The 20,486-nt window shown below is 40.5% G+C and overlaps 1 protein-coding gene across 1 annotated transcript in view; it reads left to right on the top strand.

The window, feature by feature from the left end:
* The window catches only part of LOC126377254 (amelogenin-like), a 93,668-nt gene extending 74,984 nt beyond the window's left edge, over nt 1–18,684 (top strand). Inside the window, exons 2-3 of the mRNA XM_050024977.1 lie at nt 16,590–17,017; nt 18,177–18,684. Of these exons, the coding sequence (XP_049880934.1) occupies nt 16,726–17,017; nt 18,177–18,190 (306 nt within the window). The 5' untranslated portion in view covers nt 16,590–16,725 and the 3' untranslated portion in view covers nt 18,191–18,684. The remainder of the gene's footprint in view (nt 1–16,589; nt 17,018–18,176) is intronic.
* The last annotated feature ends 1,802 nt before the right edge of the window (nt 18,685–20,486 follow it).

The following is a 20,486-nucleotide window of genomic DNA, read 5'->3' as shown; positions in this document are numbered from 1 at the left end:
ACGTCCACGTACAAATGATACATGTCACGATCATTAACAATAAACACTATTCAAAAATTAAAGAGGTATAGATAGGGGGGGTCAGATTCAAAACACTTAAACGCCTAGTTGGACGTGCGTGACGAAGTTACGTATGTTTCTGATTCTGTACATAGTTTACTTTTTAATTTCGAAATTGTAATGTGTCTTAATAGAAATATTTTTTTATTTTTAAGAGAGATAAAAAAGCTTGTTTTATTTTAAAAGTAGGTTTAGGTAGGAGGAGGTTCGGGTTCGATTCCCGATGGGGACATTGTCGAAATCACTTTGTGAGACTGTCCTTTGTTTGGTAAGGACTTTTCAGGCTTGAATCACCTGATTGTCCGAAAAAGTAAGATGATTCCGTGTTTCAGAGGGCACGTTAAGCCGTTGGTCCCAGTTATTAGCCGTAAAAAAAACACCTCCACCAACTCGCAGTGGACCAGCGTGGTGGAGTATGCTCCATACCCCCTCCGGTTGATTGAGGGGAGGCCTGTGCCCAGCAGTGGGACGTATATAGGTTGTTTATGTTATGTTATGTTATGTTAGGTAGGTACCAGCAGTTGTCCCTAATAAAAATGGAAATAATTTTATTTCCACTCATAATATAAGGAAATCGCGTTGTTGGTTTATGTATGTGACGTTACATCATAATAGGGTGATCGATTTTGGGATACTCTTCGGAAATCGTTCAATTGAACAGTGAAGGCGGAGGAAGCAAAGCACATCGGTACGACAAGAAATCGGGACCTCTATTATCTTTACATTTCATGAATAGATTCTAAGAGGAACAAAAGAATTACATTCAGGAGCGTGTATTCTAATGTGCCCTTGGCGAAAATGTAGGAATCGAATGTTTATTCCTCAAAAAATATTCATGAAGCTTCAAATAATTGGGGAAGGCGCCCTTCGATGTTTCGAAGCTGTAAAATACTTGTTACAAGAGGAATTATAATTTCAATCAATATGTTATTTTGATAATGGTAAGTAGTTTTCGTTCCTTTGATACTTGTTTTTTGGGGAAACAGTTTTAAGACATTTTTTATTTATTGACCAATCGATCACGAAGGACCGATCGGTAAATATACCTATAGGGTTTTAATGACACTGTATAATGAAAGATAAATAGAACGTCTCCTTGATAGTACTAAAAATAAAACAAAAGGTATACGTATTCCCATTGTTCGATTTACATTGATAGTATTTTTTTTTTATTGTAAATTTGGTTTCTATTCTACTCGTAAGACTGAAAATCATTAAAAAAAAAATATGATATTTCCGACAGGTTCGGGTTTCTGAAGGTTCCAGCACGATCTACTCTGAACGGGCGTGCGTGTATGAAACGATTGATGAATGTGGAGGAAGCAAGAGAAGTGTGTCAGGATTGAATCAGATGGAATTCCATAGGTGGGAATTAGGCGTGGGATTATGTATTTCCGACAGGAAACAGATGTCAACTCAGTATCATGGTATTAATCATCTCTGAAAGTTTTCGTTATGGTGTCACTATTATCCTGTATAGAATTGCAAATTCGGACGGTGCACAGGTGTTAGTTCGTCCATCTGTAAGCCCCCAATCATTCATTGGTAATGCATTTAAGCACTAAATCTGGGTACTATGTTATTATTTGAATCATTGATGCATGGTATAAGAAAACCAGGTGTGTTCAATCCTATGACAAGCCGCCATTGCTAGCCCTTTGATGACGTAAGTGTTACCACTAAATTGGTATCTCCAACATTCCAAGGACGTAAACTTTGTTATTGAAAATTAAATGAATTACTGACTAATGTCTTTTACTATATAATTACTGAGTAATAATTACTATATTACTTGTCGTTTACATATATATAAAAAACATTGAAACTGTAAGTCAATCTTTTAGAAAATGTTTATTCTTGCTATTTTTTACGAAATGGCAACGCAGGGTGGGATGACGTCAGCTGAGCTAACCTTGAAGTGTGAACTGTCACTTTTAAGCAGCCGGCAGCAGCCGGGTCTGCATGACAATCACGCCGCGCGCGGCGCGAATTATATTGAGCGCTTCGACCAATAAACGATACGAATGTTATCTACGTAGATGGACGTTAAACGGCTATTGGTCGAATGCGTCGATATAATTCTCGCCGCGTGCGGCGCGGTTGTCTTGCAGATGTATCATTGTAACTACGGTAACTGAACTAACATTATGTATGTGTACCTAAATAAATAAATAAATGATAAAAGCGTTCTCTTCTAGAAATCATTTGGCAGATGAAAATATATGTACTGTACTAGGGAGTTAAAAAATCTATATTGGAACAATTAATCTAAAACGAAATATTGAAATTTTACATTTGCAAACATAAGAAACAAGTGCGTCATAAATTACAAATAGCATTATTGTTTTTTTTTTAGATTAATTGCCTCCATGTGGCCTTTTTATCTCTCAGCCTTCTCTCAGCCTTTTTATCTCTATGCTCACTTCAGCGCGTATTATCATATTATTATTACGGGGTTTACTAGACTCTGTTAGTCAATAATTATTAGCATCTTGTGACAAAGGTTTTATTAGGTACACCTACCCACAAATTTACATTACGAATGAATTCACTATTTACCAGAATTTGAGGTCTTAATTACACAACCTTAATCCGAAAAGGCTTTAAATTAAAGATAAACATCGCCCTGTTTATTTAGGCGGTCCCCATAGATCATTTATTATTGTTGTAAAGGTACCTCTTGACCTTTATTGGTACAGGTAAAACTTCAAGCCCTTGCGCACTTTATGGGTTAATTGCGGCAATTCAACTTGTAAAGTGGAAAATAACCTAAGTTGGCGTGTTGCTATATTTTTTAACATTTTATTATCTACGTTACTGCGGATAACTCCTTCCTCCACTGACATACTTAATGCATATATCTTCTGCCATACTTACTGCTCCCGTCTACTGCCATGTGGTATGTTGTATCTCTAGTACTCACTAGAGATAAGATACTAGTGCAATATCTTCGTTGTGGTGGTTTACTTGTGGTGTACAGGAAAACCTGTTGTTAGTTTTATTAGACACCGTATTATTATATTGAATGGAATAGTAATAAATAAAAATAAATAATAAGTTTTGGTGGATATCCCAAATATTCGCAAAAAGCGCTTCGCATCCTCCTTCATTATGCGCACTGCTAGGGAGTGGATTTGCCGTTTTCTGTATTTCCGAATGCAAATAACCCGGATGCTTTCAAGGCCAGAGTGAACAGGCACCATCTTGGCGAGCTCGTTCCATCTTAGTCCTCAATGCCTTCGGGCAAGTCTGGGGCCAAGAAAAATCCATTAAAGATAAAAATTAAAACGCGAATTCGAGCGACTCACTATAAAGATACTTACTGATGAGGGAATCGGCGATCGGGGACTCGCTCTTAATATCATAATTCGTATCACAAAAACTTATTTCAATGTACGGTCACGAGCATTAATATGTATACACTTTGGTACCATGTCACATTAACTTTTTTGACAAATTGAACTGGAAGTCTCACTAAATGTCAAATATGTTAGTGCGACAGAGTCCTAAAGTGAGTGCATTATATTGCTCATGACTGTACGTGATTCTTTTCATCAATGGTTCTTGTCGGTGTACCATTATCTATGCTTTTTAGGAAAAAAATAGGGCAGTGGTTCCCCTCTTGCTTCCGCCCCGATGTGATTCTATTATGAATTCCTAAAAAAAGTAAAAGGATTTGTCACATGTTTGGTTGATCCACGATTCACTCAGTTCGTATTGTGTCGCCATTTGATTCCTTCCAAATGTATCTATTCTGTTTTAGACAATTGGTTTTTGTTTCCATTCAGTCCTTTGTTGTATTGTTATGTTTCAGTGACAATGTTAGGAAGTAACTACACACACATACATAAACTCATGTCCATAATCCTTAATGGAGTGAGCAGAGCCACAAATAGTCGAAGACAATTTGCAGCCACTATTGATGCGAAGTCCTAAGATGGATATGATGAGCCTTATAGTGACAAGGGTTCAACCTATAATAATTGTCCATCATGTTAGGAATAACCAACGTAATAGGCAGTGCCGTATATACAGTGTTAGTGACATCGTAACGAATACTGAGGGGGATGATTTGGTGAGACCACGGGTAGGGGGATTCAGACCATGATTCTGAGTTAATAAGACATGATTCAAGTGGAATTTTCCGTCGCAAAATTATGATTATTGTGCTTTTTTAAATTAAGTATTTTCAATTCCATACTTTTGCGATGGAAAAAAAACACATGATATTATCTCAGAATAATACTTAAGTTTTTATTAAGATGTCGCTTACACCCCGTACAAGGACATACCGGTAGCCATACATGTGCGCATGGATGTTAGTGACGCCGTAACGAATACTGAGTGGATGACCATTATTCTAAGTTGATATCAAGTGGAATTTCCTATCGGAAAATTCATGATAATTATAGTGGTTATTTTAATTATTTTCAGTTTCATACTTTTGCGACGGGAAATTTTACTTGATATTACTCAGAATCATGGTCTGAATCATCCCCCAAAGTTTTAGTTACGATGTCACTAACATACCTGTAAATTGGTCGAGTCAACTGTATTTGTGAAAATTGCACTTAAGATAAACTAATAACTCGATTCCCTCCTTCCCAGTGGTGCAAGTAAGGTACCGGGCTCTCTATTTGAGAAGTAAGCCAGTGGCGTCAGGTAAATTAATAACTCAGTGGTGCAAATCCGGTATCGGGCTTTCGAACCAACGTCCCTGTTTGAGAAGTCAGCCAGTGACATCAGATAAACTAATAACTCAGTGGTCTAAGTCCGGTGCCGCGCTTTCGAACCAGCGCTGCCTGTTTGAGAAGCAAGTCAGTGACAGATAAATTAATAACTCAGTGGTGCAAGTCCGGTGCCGCGCTTTCGAACCAGCGCTGCCTGTTTGAGAAGCAAGCTAGTGACATACGATAAATAAATAACTCAGTGGTGCAAGTCCGGCGCCGCGCTTTCGAACCACCGCTGCCTGTTTGAGAAGCAAGCTAGTGACATACGATAAATTAATAACTCAGTGGTGCAAGTCCGGTAACGGGCTTTCGAACCAGCGCAGCGCTCTACGTTTGAAAAGCAAGCCAGTGATACAAACAGGACTACAGTAATATACGTATTATTTTGGATTTTTTTTGAGACCACGAGAAGGTTGGAAATATTTTCAGAAAATTCTAACAGTATTTTCACTTGTGTTCGTACGTAACTTGAAAGGCAAAACCACACGAAAAAGGCAATTTCTGCACTCGCTTCTTTTACATCCATGGTTTTCTCTGTATAGCCTTCCATGTATCTAAAATACGATCGTAAAGAATCATCTCCGCTTCAAAATACATTTCGTTTTTACCTTTCATTATCATAATGTTATACGCTTTCGTTTGTTATTTTGAAACGTGTAAGTGAAACTAGTGAGAGAGCGTTTCAAAGAAATGTCTGTATAAGTTTGATATTTCTTTAGGTAAATTTAAGGGAGCATTAAAATTTAGGTATGTTCTCTTGTGTAGCAGTTTAATCATCATCATCAGCCCATTAACGTCCCCACTGCTGGGGCACGGGCTTTCCCTATGGATGGATAGGGAGATCGGGCCTTAAACCATCATGCGGGCTCAGTGCGGATTGATGGTTATTAACGACTGCTAATGCAGCCGGGACCAACGGCTTAACGTGCCTTCCGAAGCACGGAGGAGCTCGAGATGAAAACTTTTTTTTGTGGTCACCCATCCAATGGTCACAATGCCTTTGCGAAAGTTGCTTTACTTCAACAATCACAGACCGAGCGCGTTAACCGCTGCGCCACCGAGCTCCTCAGCCTCCGCAGTTTAATAGTTCATTAATATTCTTCTATCGTGTGGGTTGTGAGGTGGATTACTGGTGTCAGGGTTATTATTGAGCCGCCAAAGGCCCCTGACATTGCTCATGTAACGACTACATACTTACATCAGTAAGTAGTAATCGGGACCAACGGCTTAACGTGACTTCAAATTGAAACGGACCATCTTACTTTCGTAGGATGCAATGTTCTAACCAATCAAGGGCCCACAAAGTGATTTTTGTGATATGTTCTCACCGGTATTATTCCGACTCAGAATCTTGGTCTTAATCATCCCTCGAAGTTTTCGTTATGATTTTCATAACAACCTGTATAGGCTGTTTATGTATGTATATATCTGTACTGTCTTTATTCGGTACAACGTGGGTACAACTAGTTAGATAGATAAAATACTTTATTGAACACAATGGACACAAAATACAGAGATAAGGACAACATATACAGAAAAGCACAACAGGCGGCAACAGGCAATTTCTTGCAGGCAACCTTTAGTTAGGTTATTGCTTAATGATAATCGTTTTTGCTTTCTATTAGCTATTTCCTCAAGATCCGTGTTGCTCGATGCTATTTTCTTGATTTACACAATAAGCTAATTTCCACGCACACATGTGCGTGTGCGTGTGTGTGTGTGTGTGTGTCATAGAAAATCGTGACAAAATGTCGCACTTATTTTTACATTTTTGTTTATTAAAATTCATAAATAACTTGAATAGAAAAAAGAATACGTTTTTTGTCACTTAAAGACCGGTTTTTATTTAGTAAACAGAATTTCGTAATTTATCTTTGACTTGGGAATCTACCCAATAGTTGTTCTAAATACTTTGTGTTAAGGTCTGCCTCATTATAGATTGATAACTAACCTGTCGCAAAAAGAAAACTCTAGCTATAAATATCGTGCAGGCATATTGTTTCCAGGTAACATATTCACTTCGTCCCTCACTCGCAGCGACTATCAAGTTTCATGAAAATTGTGAAACTAGGTCGATATGCCTGAGGGTGATTTCATTTTCCCAGCGAAAATCTGTGTTGCGAACTACATATATCGTTTTTTAACTTGAAATACAACCCTATTAGTAATATGTTGCGGTGCCGTTCTCGGGAATCTTCCCGTTATAAAAACTCTGTACTTAATAGTAATAATAATAATAAAAAACAGTTCACATAACATAAACTGCCTATATACGTCCCACTGCTAGGCACAGGCCTCCCCTCAATCAACCGGAGGGGGTATGGAGCATACTCCACCACGCTGCTCCATTGCGGGTTGGTGGAGGTGTTTTTACGGCTAATAGCCGGGACCAACGGCTTAACGTGCCCTCCGAAGCACGGAATCATCTTACTTTTTTGGACAATCAGGTGATTCAAGCCTGAAAAGTCCTTACCAAACAAAGGATAGTCTCACAAAGTGATTTCGACAATGTCCCCATCGAGAATCGAACCCGGACCTCCAGATCGTGAGCCTAACGCTCTAACCACTAGACCACGGAGGCTGTCACAGGATAAACTTATTCTAAGGTGAGCAAAGGGCCGCCTTTGAGCGATATCTTCCAGACAACCTTCGGCAGAGGATATATTACACTTGTACAGCTGCAGTGTAGCTTAGAATAAGTAATAGCATAGAATAAGGAATAATATTTCGTATAGAACGGCAACTCTCCGCTCCCCACCAGCGTCTGAGCTAGGTTTACCTCACCTCGAATATAGTTTAGAATTGAATCGTATGGCGTCAGACGTCACACACACAGATGCGCGTGTACGATAACGTCAACGTCAATGTGTGGTGTCTGTGTACAACGAGGTGGCTTGTATGAAGTGTCCGGTGTGTGCTAATAGTAAGGGTATTCGCTGCTTTTCTATTCAAATTGTTCCTTCTTGTACTCTGATCCTATCTGCCTAAAGGTTAATAAAAACTCTTTGTACATAAGTTTTACGCTTTTTTATTGCCGAGAACATCAAATGAAAATGTCTGGTATTGAATGTGTTCCTCTAGTTATTAAATAACTTGTAATGTACCCTCATTGATTTAATAGATGTGTTGCTGTTGCAGTTTCTTGTCGTTTCTTCTCCTCAGCCATAACACCTTGCGAAATGACGTAAATTCAAAAATGTTACATTGACCTTCAACAAGTTTATCCATGATAATTACGTTGAATAAATGATTCTGATTCTGAACATTCCCACTTTGGGAACTTTCCCGGAAACGGCACATTACTGTAGCGCAGCAGGACAAAAAAATAGAGGAGATGTTCCGTGAAATATGCGACAAAAATGTATAGACACAACGCTTTTTTGCCTACGAATTCCAACTCATAAAGTAGAATTCATTGGTTTAGAGCTCTAGCCGGGATTCGAACCCGGGATACTACGATGTAAGTTACGCATTCTCTGATCTGGGGTATCAAGGTTTCATAAATACATATAAATAAATAAAATAAATAAGTCTTTATTGCTATTACTTATGTTACTTACATTTTAAATATAATTACCAATACTTTACAAAAATAAACTAAATCTGTTATTTAATCAACTGTATCGGCGAACAGTTGATGATTTGCGACAGCTTGTCTTTCGACAAAGGCCTCTTTTTCATCTGGTTCTATCCCTTGCTATTTTGATATCGTCTTCCCACCTTGTCATCTGTCTACCTCTACTTCTTTTAGCATTTCTTGGTCACCATTTCATAGCTGAAACTAAAATAACAAAAAACATAAACAGCCTATACTGCTACACTGCTAGGCGTAGGCTTCCCTTCAGTAAACCGGAGGGGGTATGGAGTATATCCCACTAAGCTGCTCCACTGTGGGTTGAGAGAGGTTTTTTTACGGAGCAGTACATCTAATAGCAGAGATCAACGCCTTAACGTGGCTTCAGAAGCACGCAATCATCTCACAGAATAAATTTTAAATAAAACAACTGTTATTTTATTTGAAACAAAAACATACTAGATTCAATCTGATAACAATCCCAAACAATTGCCATATTAATTGATATCTATTCCATTGCAGCTGAGTCAATTGAAACCAAGTCAATTGAAGTATCAAAACAAAACATTGAATCAAATCACAGTATCAAGTAAACACTGGAGTTGAAAAACATGGTGAAACAAAGCAACGTCGGATTGAGGCGAATGTTTTTCCAATTGGATTAATTTTGTACCTTCAACAGTAATAGGGCTGCAGACATGTAATAAAGTAAACAAAAAGTATTTCCTTATCTTTACCCAGTTTATTTTATAGGGTTCCGAACCTCAAAAGGAAAAAACATCCTTCTGTCTGTACATCCGTTTGCCCTTCCGTTCGTCCGGCCTTCTATCCATCCGTCTGTCCATCCGTTTGTCCGTCGGTCTGTCCGGCTGTTTGTCGGGCCGTCTGTGCCTCCGTTTGCCTGACCGTCTGTCCGACCGTCTATCCGTCCGTCTGTCTATCCGTTTGTCCGTCCGTCTAACCCTCCGTTTATCGGTCCGTCTGCCTGGCCGTCTGTCCATCCGTTTGTCCGTTCGTCTGTCTGGCTCTTTGTTAGTTCGTCTGTCCGTCCGCCTGCCGGGCCATCTGTTCGGCCGTTTATCCGTCCGTCTGTCCGGTCTTCTATCCGGCTGTTTGTTAGTCCGTCTGTCTGTCTGCCTGTTAATACCCTGTTTCTCGGAAACGTGTCGAGGTATCAAGGGGCAACTTAGTGTCATCTCATTGGATAGGTCTGGCAAGTTAGTAAAAAAATCATCAATAAAAAAATTAAAAGAAAATCCCGGTTGTACTATGTATGGCACAGAATAAAATAATTATTTTGCAGGTCCAAGAAAATACGTAGGTTCCTATTATGTATGTAAGAGACTCTATTGGAGACCCCTCCAATCTGGGAACCCTCCCAGAACAAACAATAAAGAAGGAGTTCAAAACGAGTTATTAATCAAGGTGACACAAAATACATTAATAATATTTCTAACAAAGACAAACACTTTTTTCAAAGAAATACTTAATAAAATAAATATATAAATATATTACCTTGTACAACCCTAGCTGCCGTCTGGAAATGAAATTGAAAGAATTCCCTCTGCAATCAAAGCTGAAAATCAAATCTGCATTAATTTGGAAGCCGACGTACCGTGATCAAGATAAACGTCGTCGCAGATGCGATTGTTGATGGCAAGATGTTTTTATACGTTTTGTGTTTGGGTAAAACACCCTAAAGCATCCATCCGATCAATCTTGTGGATTTATGTGAAGCCAAAAATACGTTTCGTGTGCTTGTAAATTGTTCCTACGTGCTTATAAATTAATACCTGTAAATTTCCAAGTACAATATAAACAGCTTACTCTGAAGACACTTAAAGTTTATTTTAGAAGGAGGATCTAACAAGAGCCAAAAGACCGCAACAACTTTTGTTGCCTGGAAACCTGGAAGAAAAAGAAAGACCTGGCAACGTTCGGTTGTCTGGGAATTAAAAACTCTCGGCATGTCATAGGAGCAAGCTACAGAGGCAGCAAAAAATCGCGAGGAGTGGAAATCTGTTACTCGAGCTCTACATATTAACACGGGATAAAAGGATTAGAAGAAGAAGAAGATGTAACAAGAGCACATAATTTCAGTTTGACTCTGTTACTGGTTGATGGAGAATCTTCAGAAGCCGTTGAAAGTCCTACAATACTAATACTTCGTGATTGTCATGTGCGTTATGAGGTGGATAAGGAACCTCATCAACCCAAGGTCTATGTAAAGACTACGCACTTACACCAGTAAGTAGTAACCGGAACCAACAGTTAATCGTGCCTTTCTTAGCTCGGATAGCCTAAAACACTAGTAGCATACTGTAAAAAAAACTCTCTGACCTGCAAATTTCATCAGTTATGGTGTTCTAAAAGTTCACCAAAAAGTAATAACGGCCTCCGTGGTCCAGTGGTTGAGCGTTGTGCTCTCGATCCGGAGGTCCCGGGTTCGAATCCCGGTGGGGACAAACAACAAAAAACAGTTTCTGATCCCTAGTTTGGTTAGGACATTAAGGTGGTGGATGGTAAGATGATCCGTGCTTCGGAAGGCACGTTAAGCCGTCGGTCCCGGTTACTACTTACTGATGTAAGTACGTCTGTCGTTACATGAGTCATGTCAGGGGCCTATGGCGGTTCAATAATAACCCTGACACCAGGGTTGATGGAGTTAGTAATCCTCCTCACAATCCACACGATAGAAGAAGAAAACCAAAAAGTATTGGACTGACCATGGACTGGCTTTTACAATTCTTTAAAATGACACTATTATGACATTTCACAAAGAGACATAAAACGTCACTTCTCTATCAAATCTACCCAAACAACCATTATAAAAAATTTTAGTGAAACAAATACCGTTAAATAAGAAAATCTTAGGTTTTCAAATTTTCGTAGGGTATGTATAGAAAGTTGGCTTTGGCCCCAGGAATCAGGGGCGCTGTTCGATTCGAATTTTTGGACGCCAAGAGGGATTACAGCCTTGGGGGTTGTCCCCCAAAACGCCCACCGCCTGGAGTAGTTTGTCCTCCCAAATGTACTAGACCCCAACTTAAGACTGTGGTGAGTTCATCACGTTAATGCTACGACTGGTACCTTAAAAGCGAAGTACTATTTGGCGTAGTATTTGGGGTAAGACCAAATTTTGCGAGGATTTTTCCTTGGGTACGGCTTTTACTTTCTTTTGGTCTGATTTTTTTTTTATTAATTTTATGTTACTAATACATAAACAGCCTATATACGTCCCACTGCTGGGCACAGGCCTCCCCTCAAACAACCGGAGGGGGTGTGACGTATGTTGCTTAGTAACAGATCTACAACTGCTGTTTTTTGAGTGTCATTTTTCTCTCTCCGAATAAAATATTGTTTTGTACGTTGCACAAACGCCTTTTCAATTGGAATATCAAAAATGATACCCTACAATGTAATGCTAATTTGAAAAACATTGACATGAAACTGTCAAAACGATCCTTACTATCGATAGCTCAAAGGGTTTTCGATCCTATTGGAGTAACCTGTCCTACGACTATTGTTCCTAAGATGATAATGCAAAGGGCTTGGTGTAGAAAACTTTCTTGGGACGAGAAATTACCCGATGATTTGGCTAAGGATTTTAAAAAGTGGTTAGAACAAGCTCACGTCATCAATAATTGCATTATTCCCAGGCGGCTGACTAGTATGCCTATAAAAGATTGTGAAACATCATTACACGTGTTCTGTGACGCAAGCAAGGACGCATATTCAGCATGTATATTTTTGCGATCAAAACAAGGTGAAAATGTTAACCTGAGTCTCGTTCTAGCAAAGTCCAGAGTAACACCGGTGGACAAAATAACTATTCCGCGACTGGAACTGGTGGCTGCAACTCTTGCTAGCAGATTATCCGTAACTGTTATTGAATCGCTGGATTTGCCTGATTGTGACTTATATTTTTGGTCAGACTCAAGCGTCGTACTTACGTGGATCAAGTGTGAGGGACCATGGAGCGTATTCGTAACAAACCGAGTAAAGGAGATAAAGGGTTTGAGGTCCTCCGCTGCCTGGAGACATGTTCCAGGTCACCTTAATCCTGCCGACTTGCCTTCCAGAGGTGTGGCACCTAAAGGATTGCTCGAGAGCCGATGGTGGGAGGGTCCAGCGTGGTTGCGCTTAGACAAAGAACACTGGCCGGTTGCAGAATTCACATCTAACGCGCCAGAAGCTGATGACGAGCGAAAGAAGACTAGTACTTTTGCCATGCTTGTCGAAGATGAATCTTTCTTAGACAGACTAACCTATTTTTCAAGCTACACAAAATTGGTTAGAATGATTTGATGGATACTGCGATTAAAGAAAAGAACAGGATCTAGAGAAATAACATTCGACGAGTTTGAATATGCTGAGAATGTACTTATAAGGCTAATACAACAGAGGTATAAAGAGTCGTTACTCGATAAAAATATACAAACCTTTGTTGATGATAATGGATTAATAAGGCTGAACACAAAGTTGTCACTAGGAAGTGAAAACTACAATTTCAAGTTCCCTATTGTTCTTCCTGGAGCAGACACGATCGTTAAGCGTCTAGTAGAGCGCAGGCACATCGAGCTGAAGCTTGCTGGAGCACAGACCTTGCTAAATAACTTGCGGCAAAATTATTGGATAATAGGAGCCCGAAAATTAGTACGAAGTACTATACAGCGATGCATTATATGCAAAAGATTTAAAGCAAGGCGATGTGAAGCGTCCACTGGAGTTTTGCCAATAGAGCGGATGGAAACTAGTGTCGCCTACCAGTTTTCTGGTGTTGATCTAACTGGCCCTTTGACATTGCGTTCAGGAGACAAGGCTTGGATCGTTCTGTTTACATGCGCCACATACCGTGCTGTACACCTAGAAGTAGTGGAGACACTGTCGACAGGCGACTTTTTGATGGCGCTAAGGCGTTTCGTAGCGCGACGAGGACGAGTGGAACAGTTGTTTAGTGACAACGGCACAAATTTCCGAGGTCTCGATAATGCGTTCAGTTCACTAGATTGGGATGAAATACAACGTTTTTCATCAATTGCTAGAATAAAATGGAACTTTTTGCCTCCGGCTGCGCCTTGGTGGGGAGGGTTTTATGAGCGGATGATCGGATTCTTAAAACAAATCCTACGAAGAGTGTTAGGAAGAGCTTCCATCACACTGACAGAGCTGCAGACGGTACTTTGTGATTGCGAGGCGGTAATTAATAGCAGGCCCCTCACATATGTAAGCGGTCAAAAGGATCTGCAACAGTTGACTCCTTCAATGTTCATCCAGCCTCTGTTTTTCCTCTTGAAGTGCACGCGACTGACAGTTCTATATTAGATTCTATCTCCAGACAAAGAGAGACTGACTCAACAGACCATAACGACGACGACGCGACAAACCATCCCAACACTGCTGAGGCCAGGAGCACACGGTCAAGGCGAGCCGGGAGGCTGCCGCTGCGCCTGTTCGATTATATCTTAGACTGAATAGGTGACCTCCCGGTTTTTCCGGCCCTGGCAGTGTGACGTATGTTGCTTAGTAACAGATCTACAACTGCTGTTTTTTGAGTGTCATTTTTCTCTCTCCAAATAAAATATTGTTTTGTACGTTGCACAAACGCCTTTTCATCTGCCACAGGGGGTATGGAGCATACTCCACCACGCTGCTCCACTGCGGGTTGGTGGAGGTGTTTTTACGGCTAATAGCCGGGACCAACGGCTTAACGTGCCCTCCGAAACACGGAATCATCTAACTTTTTCGGACAATCAGGTGATTCAAGCCTGAAAAGTCCTTACCGAACAAAGGACAGTCTCACAAAGTGATTTCGACAATGTCCCCATCGGGAATCGAACCCGGACCTCCAGATCGTGAGCCTAACGCTCTAACCACTAGACGACGGAGGCCTAATTATAAAATATTTTTTGCATAGTTTCCATTAAAAATGACTCTTAATGATGAATATTTGTATTCCAGGAACCTCAAATTGTCAAACCACGCACCGACTGCGGCAAAGGTCCGATTCCCGTAAATCCATGCTGCCCCCATTTCCCTAAAGGAAACTTCAGAAAGTTCAGGAACATCTTCTTATTTTTCTGCTTACCTATAATCGTCGTCCAGGGTGTACGTGCGCTTTGTCACGATCCAGAACCAAAACAAGTATGCCGTGATTATGAATACATGAGACGTAGAACCAAGAGGTTCCCTTGGGGCGAGGGTGTCAAATCGTTCTTCCACAACGACCATGCCAACAGCTTGCCAGGAGAGTGTGTCGACAAACCCCTTGGTTCCGAAGAGTGTGAATAGAAGATTGTGATCAGTTCACGTTTCGTGCTCCGGTAAAAATATTTGTGGTCGTGTGCAAAGACTATTTTTATGCATCGGCCACGTAAATAGTCTAGAGAGCACAAAGAACTGTCGTTAGTATCATAAGCTTCGATGTTTTAAATTCCTTTCTCTAAAGGTTGCGACTATGATGAAATATTATTGCTGTCCGAAGTTTATATCCTTAAATTTTGGTACTTGGGTGAGAAGTCATTTTGGACAGCATATCAAAATTAGATACCGACTTGCAACCCTTTGGATGGTAAAAGTAAGTGATCATTCGAAACTTATATATTTTGAATTTGTTTTGAATTTTGGATTTGCAATTAATTTTAGAATGCTCAATAAAAATATTACAATCGGAATCTGTTTTATTTCTATAAAATGAACTTTCATGGCGATGAAGTAATTTTTTCTTGTAAATAGGTAGTTGCTTCGCATGTGGCGTACTTACCCAACGCACAAAGTGATATTATGATAATCTTAGATCTGTTTGAATTTGAATATATAGATTGCTACGACATGTGTCAATAACTTGCATCCACTCACATAACGCAGTTTTTATCTTATTATAAATATTACACATTTATTATTCACTTTATCCTCGCACTGGATGACTTGACTAAACTCATTTTACCCACGAGCTTCAAACTCGTAATAACACGAGATTTTGATCTCAAACCAATTAATTCTTAGGAACCTCGGAGGACAATATACCATTTTATAATCAGAATGTGTCGTGGTTACTTTTGTCCGAAAATAATGTTGGGTATTTTTTAAAATATTATAATATGGTTCATAATATTATTATAAGTTTGACCACATAGATAGGACTGACGCTACGGTGAGGATGCGATAAGGTACGGAGGTGGTACAGGTGTTTCAAATCACAGGCTGCAACAGTTTATTCCTGTTTTTAATCGCATTATCAAAACTGAAGAGTCGAACGGTTTCGAGAGGCCCGTGATGTTATATGTAAGCACTACAATGGGAGTAATATTTCTATTTACTATAAAAGTGTGAGGTTTATCGACTATACGACGATCGGATACGGGACGATCGACTACATCGGGGTGGTCAGAGGTAAATCCATCGCAAGGTTAACTAGTACTCACACCTGACGGAGCTTCTGTTAGACCAACGTGATAGGTGGTGAGCCGTATTGCCGTCTATAATGATCGAGCCAACTGTGTGAGTGAAAACTAAGGTATGGAGCATGCTCCACGACGCAGGAGTGAATGAATCGATATTCAAACTTTAACTTTATTACCTAGCCAGTCTCAAATTTGATAGATGACATTGAAGAAATAAACAAGTCAATGAAACGTCAATTTTAACATATCAGAAACAGAAACCAAGTCGAACAATGGATATGTGGACTCCTACAGCACATAAAAATCTGTGAAAATTGTAATTAAAATGTAGGTCTAGAACAATTCAGATGGTGTTGCGGCTTGCGCCTGGCAACATTTATTTAAGGATTAATTTGAAGTGATGTACGCGAGGTTTCTGAGATTGTTGATTACCGTAGCCAAAGCGGAGCTTAAGCACCCAAGGCTATACTGCAAGAAATCCTGTCCTCCTCCCCCACCTCCTGAAAAAACTTTACCTCCATGGCCACCAAAGGATCCGCCGATTGAAACACCGCCAGGTAACATAATGAAACTTGATTTACTCTTCGCCCCTCAGATACAAGCACTGAATTCTATTCTGTTACTTGAGAGAAATAGAGCAGCTGATTTAAAATCTTCTAAAAATGTGAAATTCTAACCCGGGCCAGGGATAATTAATGTTCATGATGATCTATGAGACAAAGTTGGAAGTAAACAATTATCAAGAAATATATTTTAATTCGACAACGCCTTTTGAACACCACTTGAGACAACCACCTAATAAGCAATGTTAATTTGTTTCAGACTGCTTCCCTCGACCGCCATGTAATTGTTGTCAACCGGCACCATTTCCGCTTAAATCTACGTCTGGGCCCTGCCGCCTCCCCCCTGCTCCAACTTGCTGCGCTGCTGCATGCCCGTGCCCACCCTGTAAGCCACCATGCGGACCATGTGGACCCTGTTGTCCATGCGGGCCTTGTGGACCATGCGGTCCTTGCGGTCCATGTGGGCCGTGCGGACCTTGCAAACCCCCTTGCGGTCCTTGCGGCCCTTGCGGCCCATGCGGGCCATGTGGACCTTGTGGACCATGCGGACCTTGCGGACCTTGCGGCCCGTGCGGACCTTGCGGCCCGTGCGGTCCATGCGGTCCGTGTGGCCCTTGCGGCCCTTGTGGCCCTTGTGGACCATGCGGCCCCTGCGGTCCTTGCCCTCCGTGCCCCTGTGGCCCCTGTGTAAGTCTAACTTATTATTATATCGTTGTTGAAATTTTGCTTCATTTTCTGCTTATTATTGCAATAGTATTATGTAATAATATTGTATTGCTCCACCTCCTCTACCAAGTCTTCCAAATCTCGCCACCTCATAATTTACTTCAGTCTGGTTCAATTTTACAGTCATAGGCTGAACTTTTATCACTTTAACTCAGATATTATTTAAAGTAGGAACAATACGTTTTATAAGGTAGTTATATTATATGCCATCGAAATTAATCTTTATTTTTGCTCCTGCAGTGTGTGGTCCTTTAGTGAAATCGAATTTGTGGGAAAGCTAAAGACGTATTTTGTTATCGTTTGACATGTTTCGCACCACACCAATCGCCTGGTAGTTGCGGCTTCCGAATACATTCCGCTTAGGGACGGTACTTACTGAAAAGTATCGGCGTCCGAAAAACATAATATACGATCCCGACGACCCTATTACTCTAGCCATAGAGGCAGCCAATCAGCTCGCGACACCAAACACTTCAGGACCCCGATACCGACCCTGCCGGCGTGGTCGACGATTTCCCTCATTCAGCGCTTATCGCTATCGACCCACTAGGGTAGATTAATTCTTTCAAATACTTTTCCTCTCAGACGACGCCCTGAGCCGTGGTTCGCGCCCAACTGGGCACCCTCAGGCCTGTTGTCTTAAACGTTGTATCGGGTGAGAGCCTTCAGCGCTCCCCATTTGTCCGGCCAAGTAGTTAATGCCATCTGCGGCAAATCTACAATAAGTCACGTCAAAAAAAAAACAAAAAAAACTAATTTTCCTTATTACATTCTCTGTTTATTGAATGATGGACAGAATTTTCAGTAAAATATTTGATTACACTTCGTACTTGCAAGTACTTTGTTCACCCCCCGAAAAATAAAATAAACAAGAACCCAAAATTCCTACCGATATACATTTAGTAAAATTTTCTTTTATTAATTTCTTGTAATATATCTCTGCACAGATAATTAGTGCCTACGCAATTAAATTATTTGTAAATAACTACCGCTGCAGTCGCCACGGTGCATGCTGCAGATATTTGTTCCCAAAATGCTGTTCTTTAGTTTGTTTTTAGGAATAATAACGTTTTGGAGCCACGCTTTCAAAATTTTTAATATTTGTTTAATTTGTTCTCAGACGGGCGACTGTAGAGGACGTCGACGAATCTGCCCGCCTCCCTGTTGCAACCCAGGCCCAATTCCTCCCAACCCATGCTGTCCACAATTTCCTAAAGGCAACTACAAGTTTTACAAAGCCCTTTTCTTTTTCCTTTTACTGCCTATTATAATCTTACAATCTCTGTACGCGTTAGGGCAGGAGCCTTGTCCTAAACACCCTTGTCGCGAATTTGAGTATATGCGGCGGCGTACTAAACGGTATCCTTGGGGTGATGGTAATGAAACATTTTTCCATAACGAACATTTCAATCACCTGCCTGACGAATGCGAACCACCTCCCCTGGTATGTCTACCGATCCCTCCAAAATGCGATTGATTTTGGATTCAAGTTCTCCTTTTTTGTTTCACCAAACCCCTTTCTGACATTCTTTAGTCTTTTATATCGAACAAACACGTTTTAAACAATTAGTAACATCGACTTGGTTTCAAATAAATCTTTATTGTTTACAAATTTTAAATTTTGACAAAAACATTGATTTAGTCTTCCGGTGCTGTAGTGAAGTCTATTCAAATTAACAAACGTAAAATAAAAAAAAAAAAGAAAAACTCGAGTATGGAACAATGTTCCAAGAAAAAAAAAGAAAACTTACATTATAATCTAGTAACGAAATACAGGCATATAATGAAATAAAGACTATGATTTAGACTGTGCTTTTTAATTCTACCTATTTCTAACTGTATTTATCTATACTTACTAATATAATAAAGAAGAGAGATTTGTATTTTTGTATTGAATTGAATCCACTCTAAAATTAGACCGATTTCAAAAAATAATTCACTATAAGAATACTACCTACATTATTTCTAAGGTCTATAGGCTATATTACTAGAAAAAAAGAATCAGTACTATAACTTCAATAATGTAACTCAAGGTGAAAACATGCCATAAAATGACTTTTGACGCTTGCGAATGATAATATAATAGAACGAATGATAGATAAAATGATGATAGAACAAAAAAAATGTTCTACGACAGGTTTTACAGAACTTAACATCATTTATTTTTCGTAGCCAGTCCATGATGGCATTCATTACTTGGACAAAAGGAGAGCGCAGAGCTCAAAGGATTTATTAATAAATACGAAATATAATATAGAATAATGACTAGTATAGAATGGTAATCCTCTGCCCCGCACCAATTCGTCTGTTTCTGATTCTTAGGCCGCTAAGGAATAAGGTGGAGAACGCGCCGACTCTGTCTCGCTCGCACTTCGGCGTCAGGCTGCGTTTCCATTGACGCGGAGCTGTGCGGAGATGAGCGGAGATGTGCAGGAATCGACCAATCACCGTGAGGGAGAGAGTGAGAGAGCGTCTTCGCTTTTCGGTCTCTCGAACGCTGTGATTGGTCAAATTCGCACATCTCCGCTCTTCTCCGCCCATCTCCGCGTCAGTGGAAACCCGGCCTTAGGTTGCATACAGTAAGAATGAGATTTTTGTATTGTCTGAGGTGTGCTTTAGTGAGCCACGATAAAGAATAAGCGCTGGATGAGGGAAAACGCCGACCGTACCATCGCGTCCGTGGGAACCGTATCGAGGACCATCAATTGTTTGCTGTCGCGAGCTAAATGACCATTTCTATGGCACGACCAGTTAATACGACACTATGACAGAAAGAATAACGTCTGAGTAAATAGGTTTTTTTTTATTTAAGCTACAAGAGGTAACGACCAAGTTATTTAGTTAGTTAGTTAGTTAGTGGGCTCTGTTTTCCGCATTTAGACTCTAAGGTGGCCCATTATGCGTGTAATTGTTGACTACGTAAGCCAACCTAACTCCTTCCAGAAGCTCAGAAGCCTCCTGGGGTTCTCACAGGCTTCGCGGAGCGACCCCATTCCTTTGAGGATTTTTGCCCGTTGTGCTGACACTCCCGTGCATTCCAGGATTACATGGGGGGCAGTTTCTTCTGCGTCCAGACAGCCTCTGCAAAGTGGGCTGTCCGTTATCCCTAAGTTAAATAGGTGCTTGTTGAGTGGGCAGTGACCCGTAATACTGCCCACTACTATTCGAAGGTCATTGCGGTTTAAACGAAGCAGTCGGCGAGTGAAGCTCTTGGATATCATCGGCATGATATCCTTCGACTGTCTGCATGTGGGCAGCTGTGCCCACCTGTCGCTGTGTAGTTGCTGGGTATGGTCCCGTACCCACGAGCGTAACTGACTGAAGGGTATCGGCAGGATTGGTTCGGGTCCATATATCCTGGTGTCTGATCCTCTCCTTGCCAGTTCGTCGGCGGCATCATTACCCAGCGATCCACTGTGCCCTTTAATCC

This window comes from Pectinophora gossypiella, chromosome 22, assembly GCF_024362695.1.
Source record: "Pectinophora gossypiella chromosome 22, ilPecGoss1.1, whole genome shotgun sequence".
In the NCBI taxonomy this organism is placed as follows: domain Eukaryota; kingdom Metazoa; phylum Arthropoda; class Insecta; order Lepidoptera; family Gelechiidae; genus Pectinophora; species Pectinophora gossypiella.
This window is presented reverse-complemented; position numbering and strand designations above follow the sequence as displayed.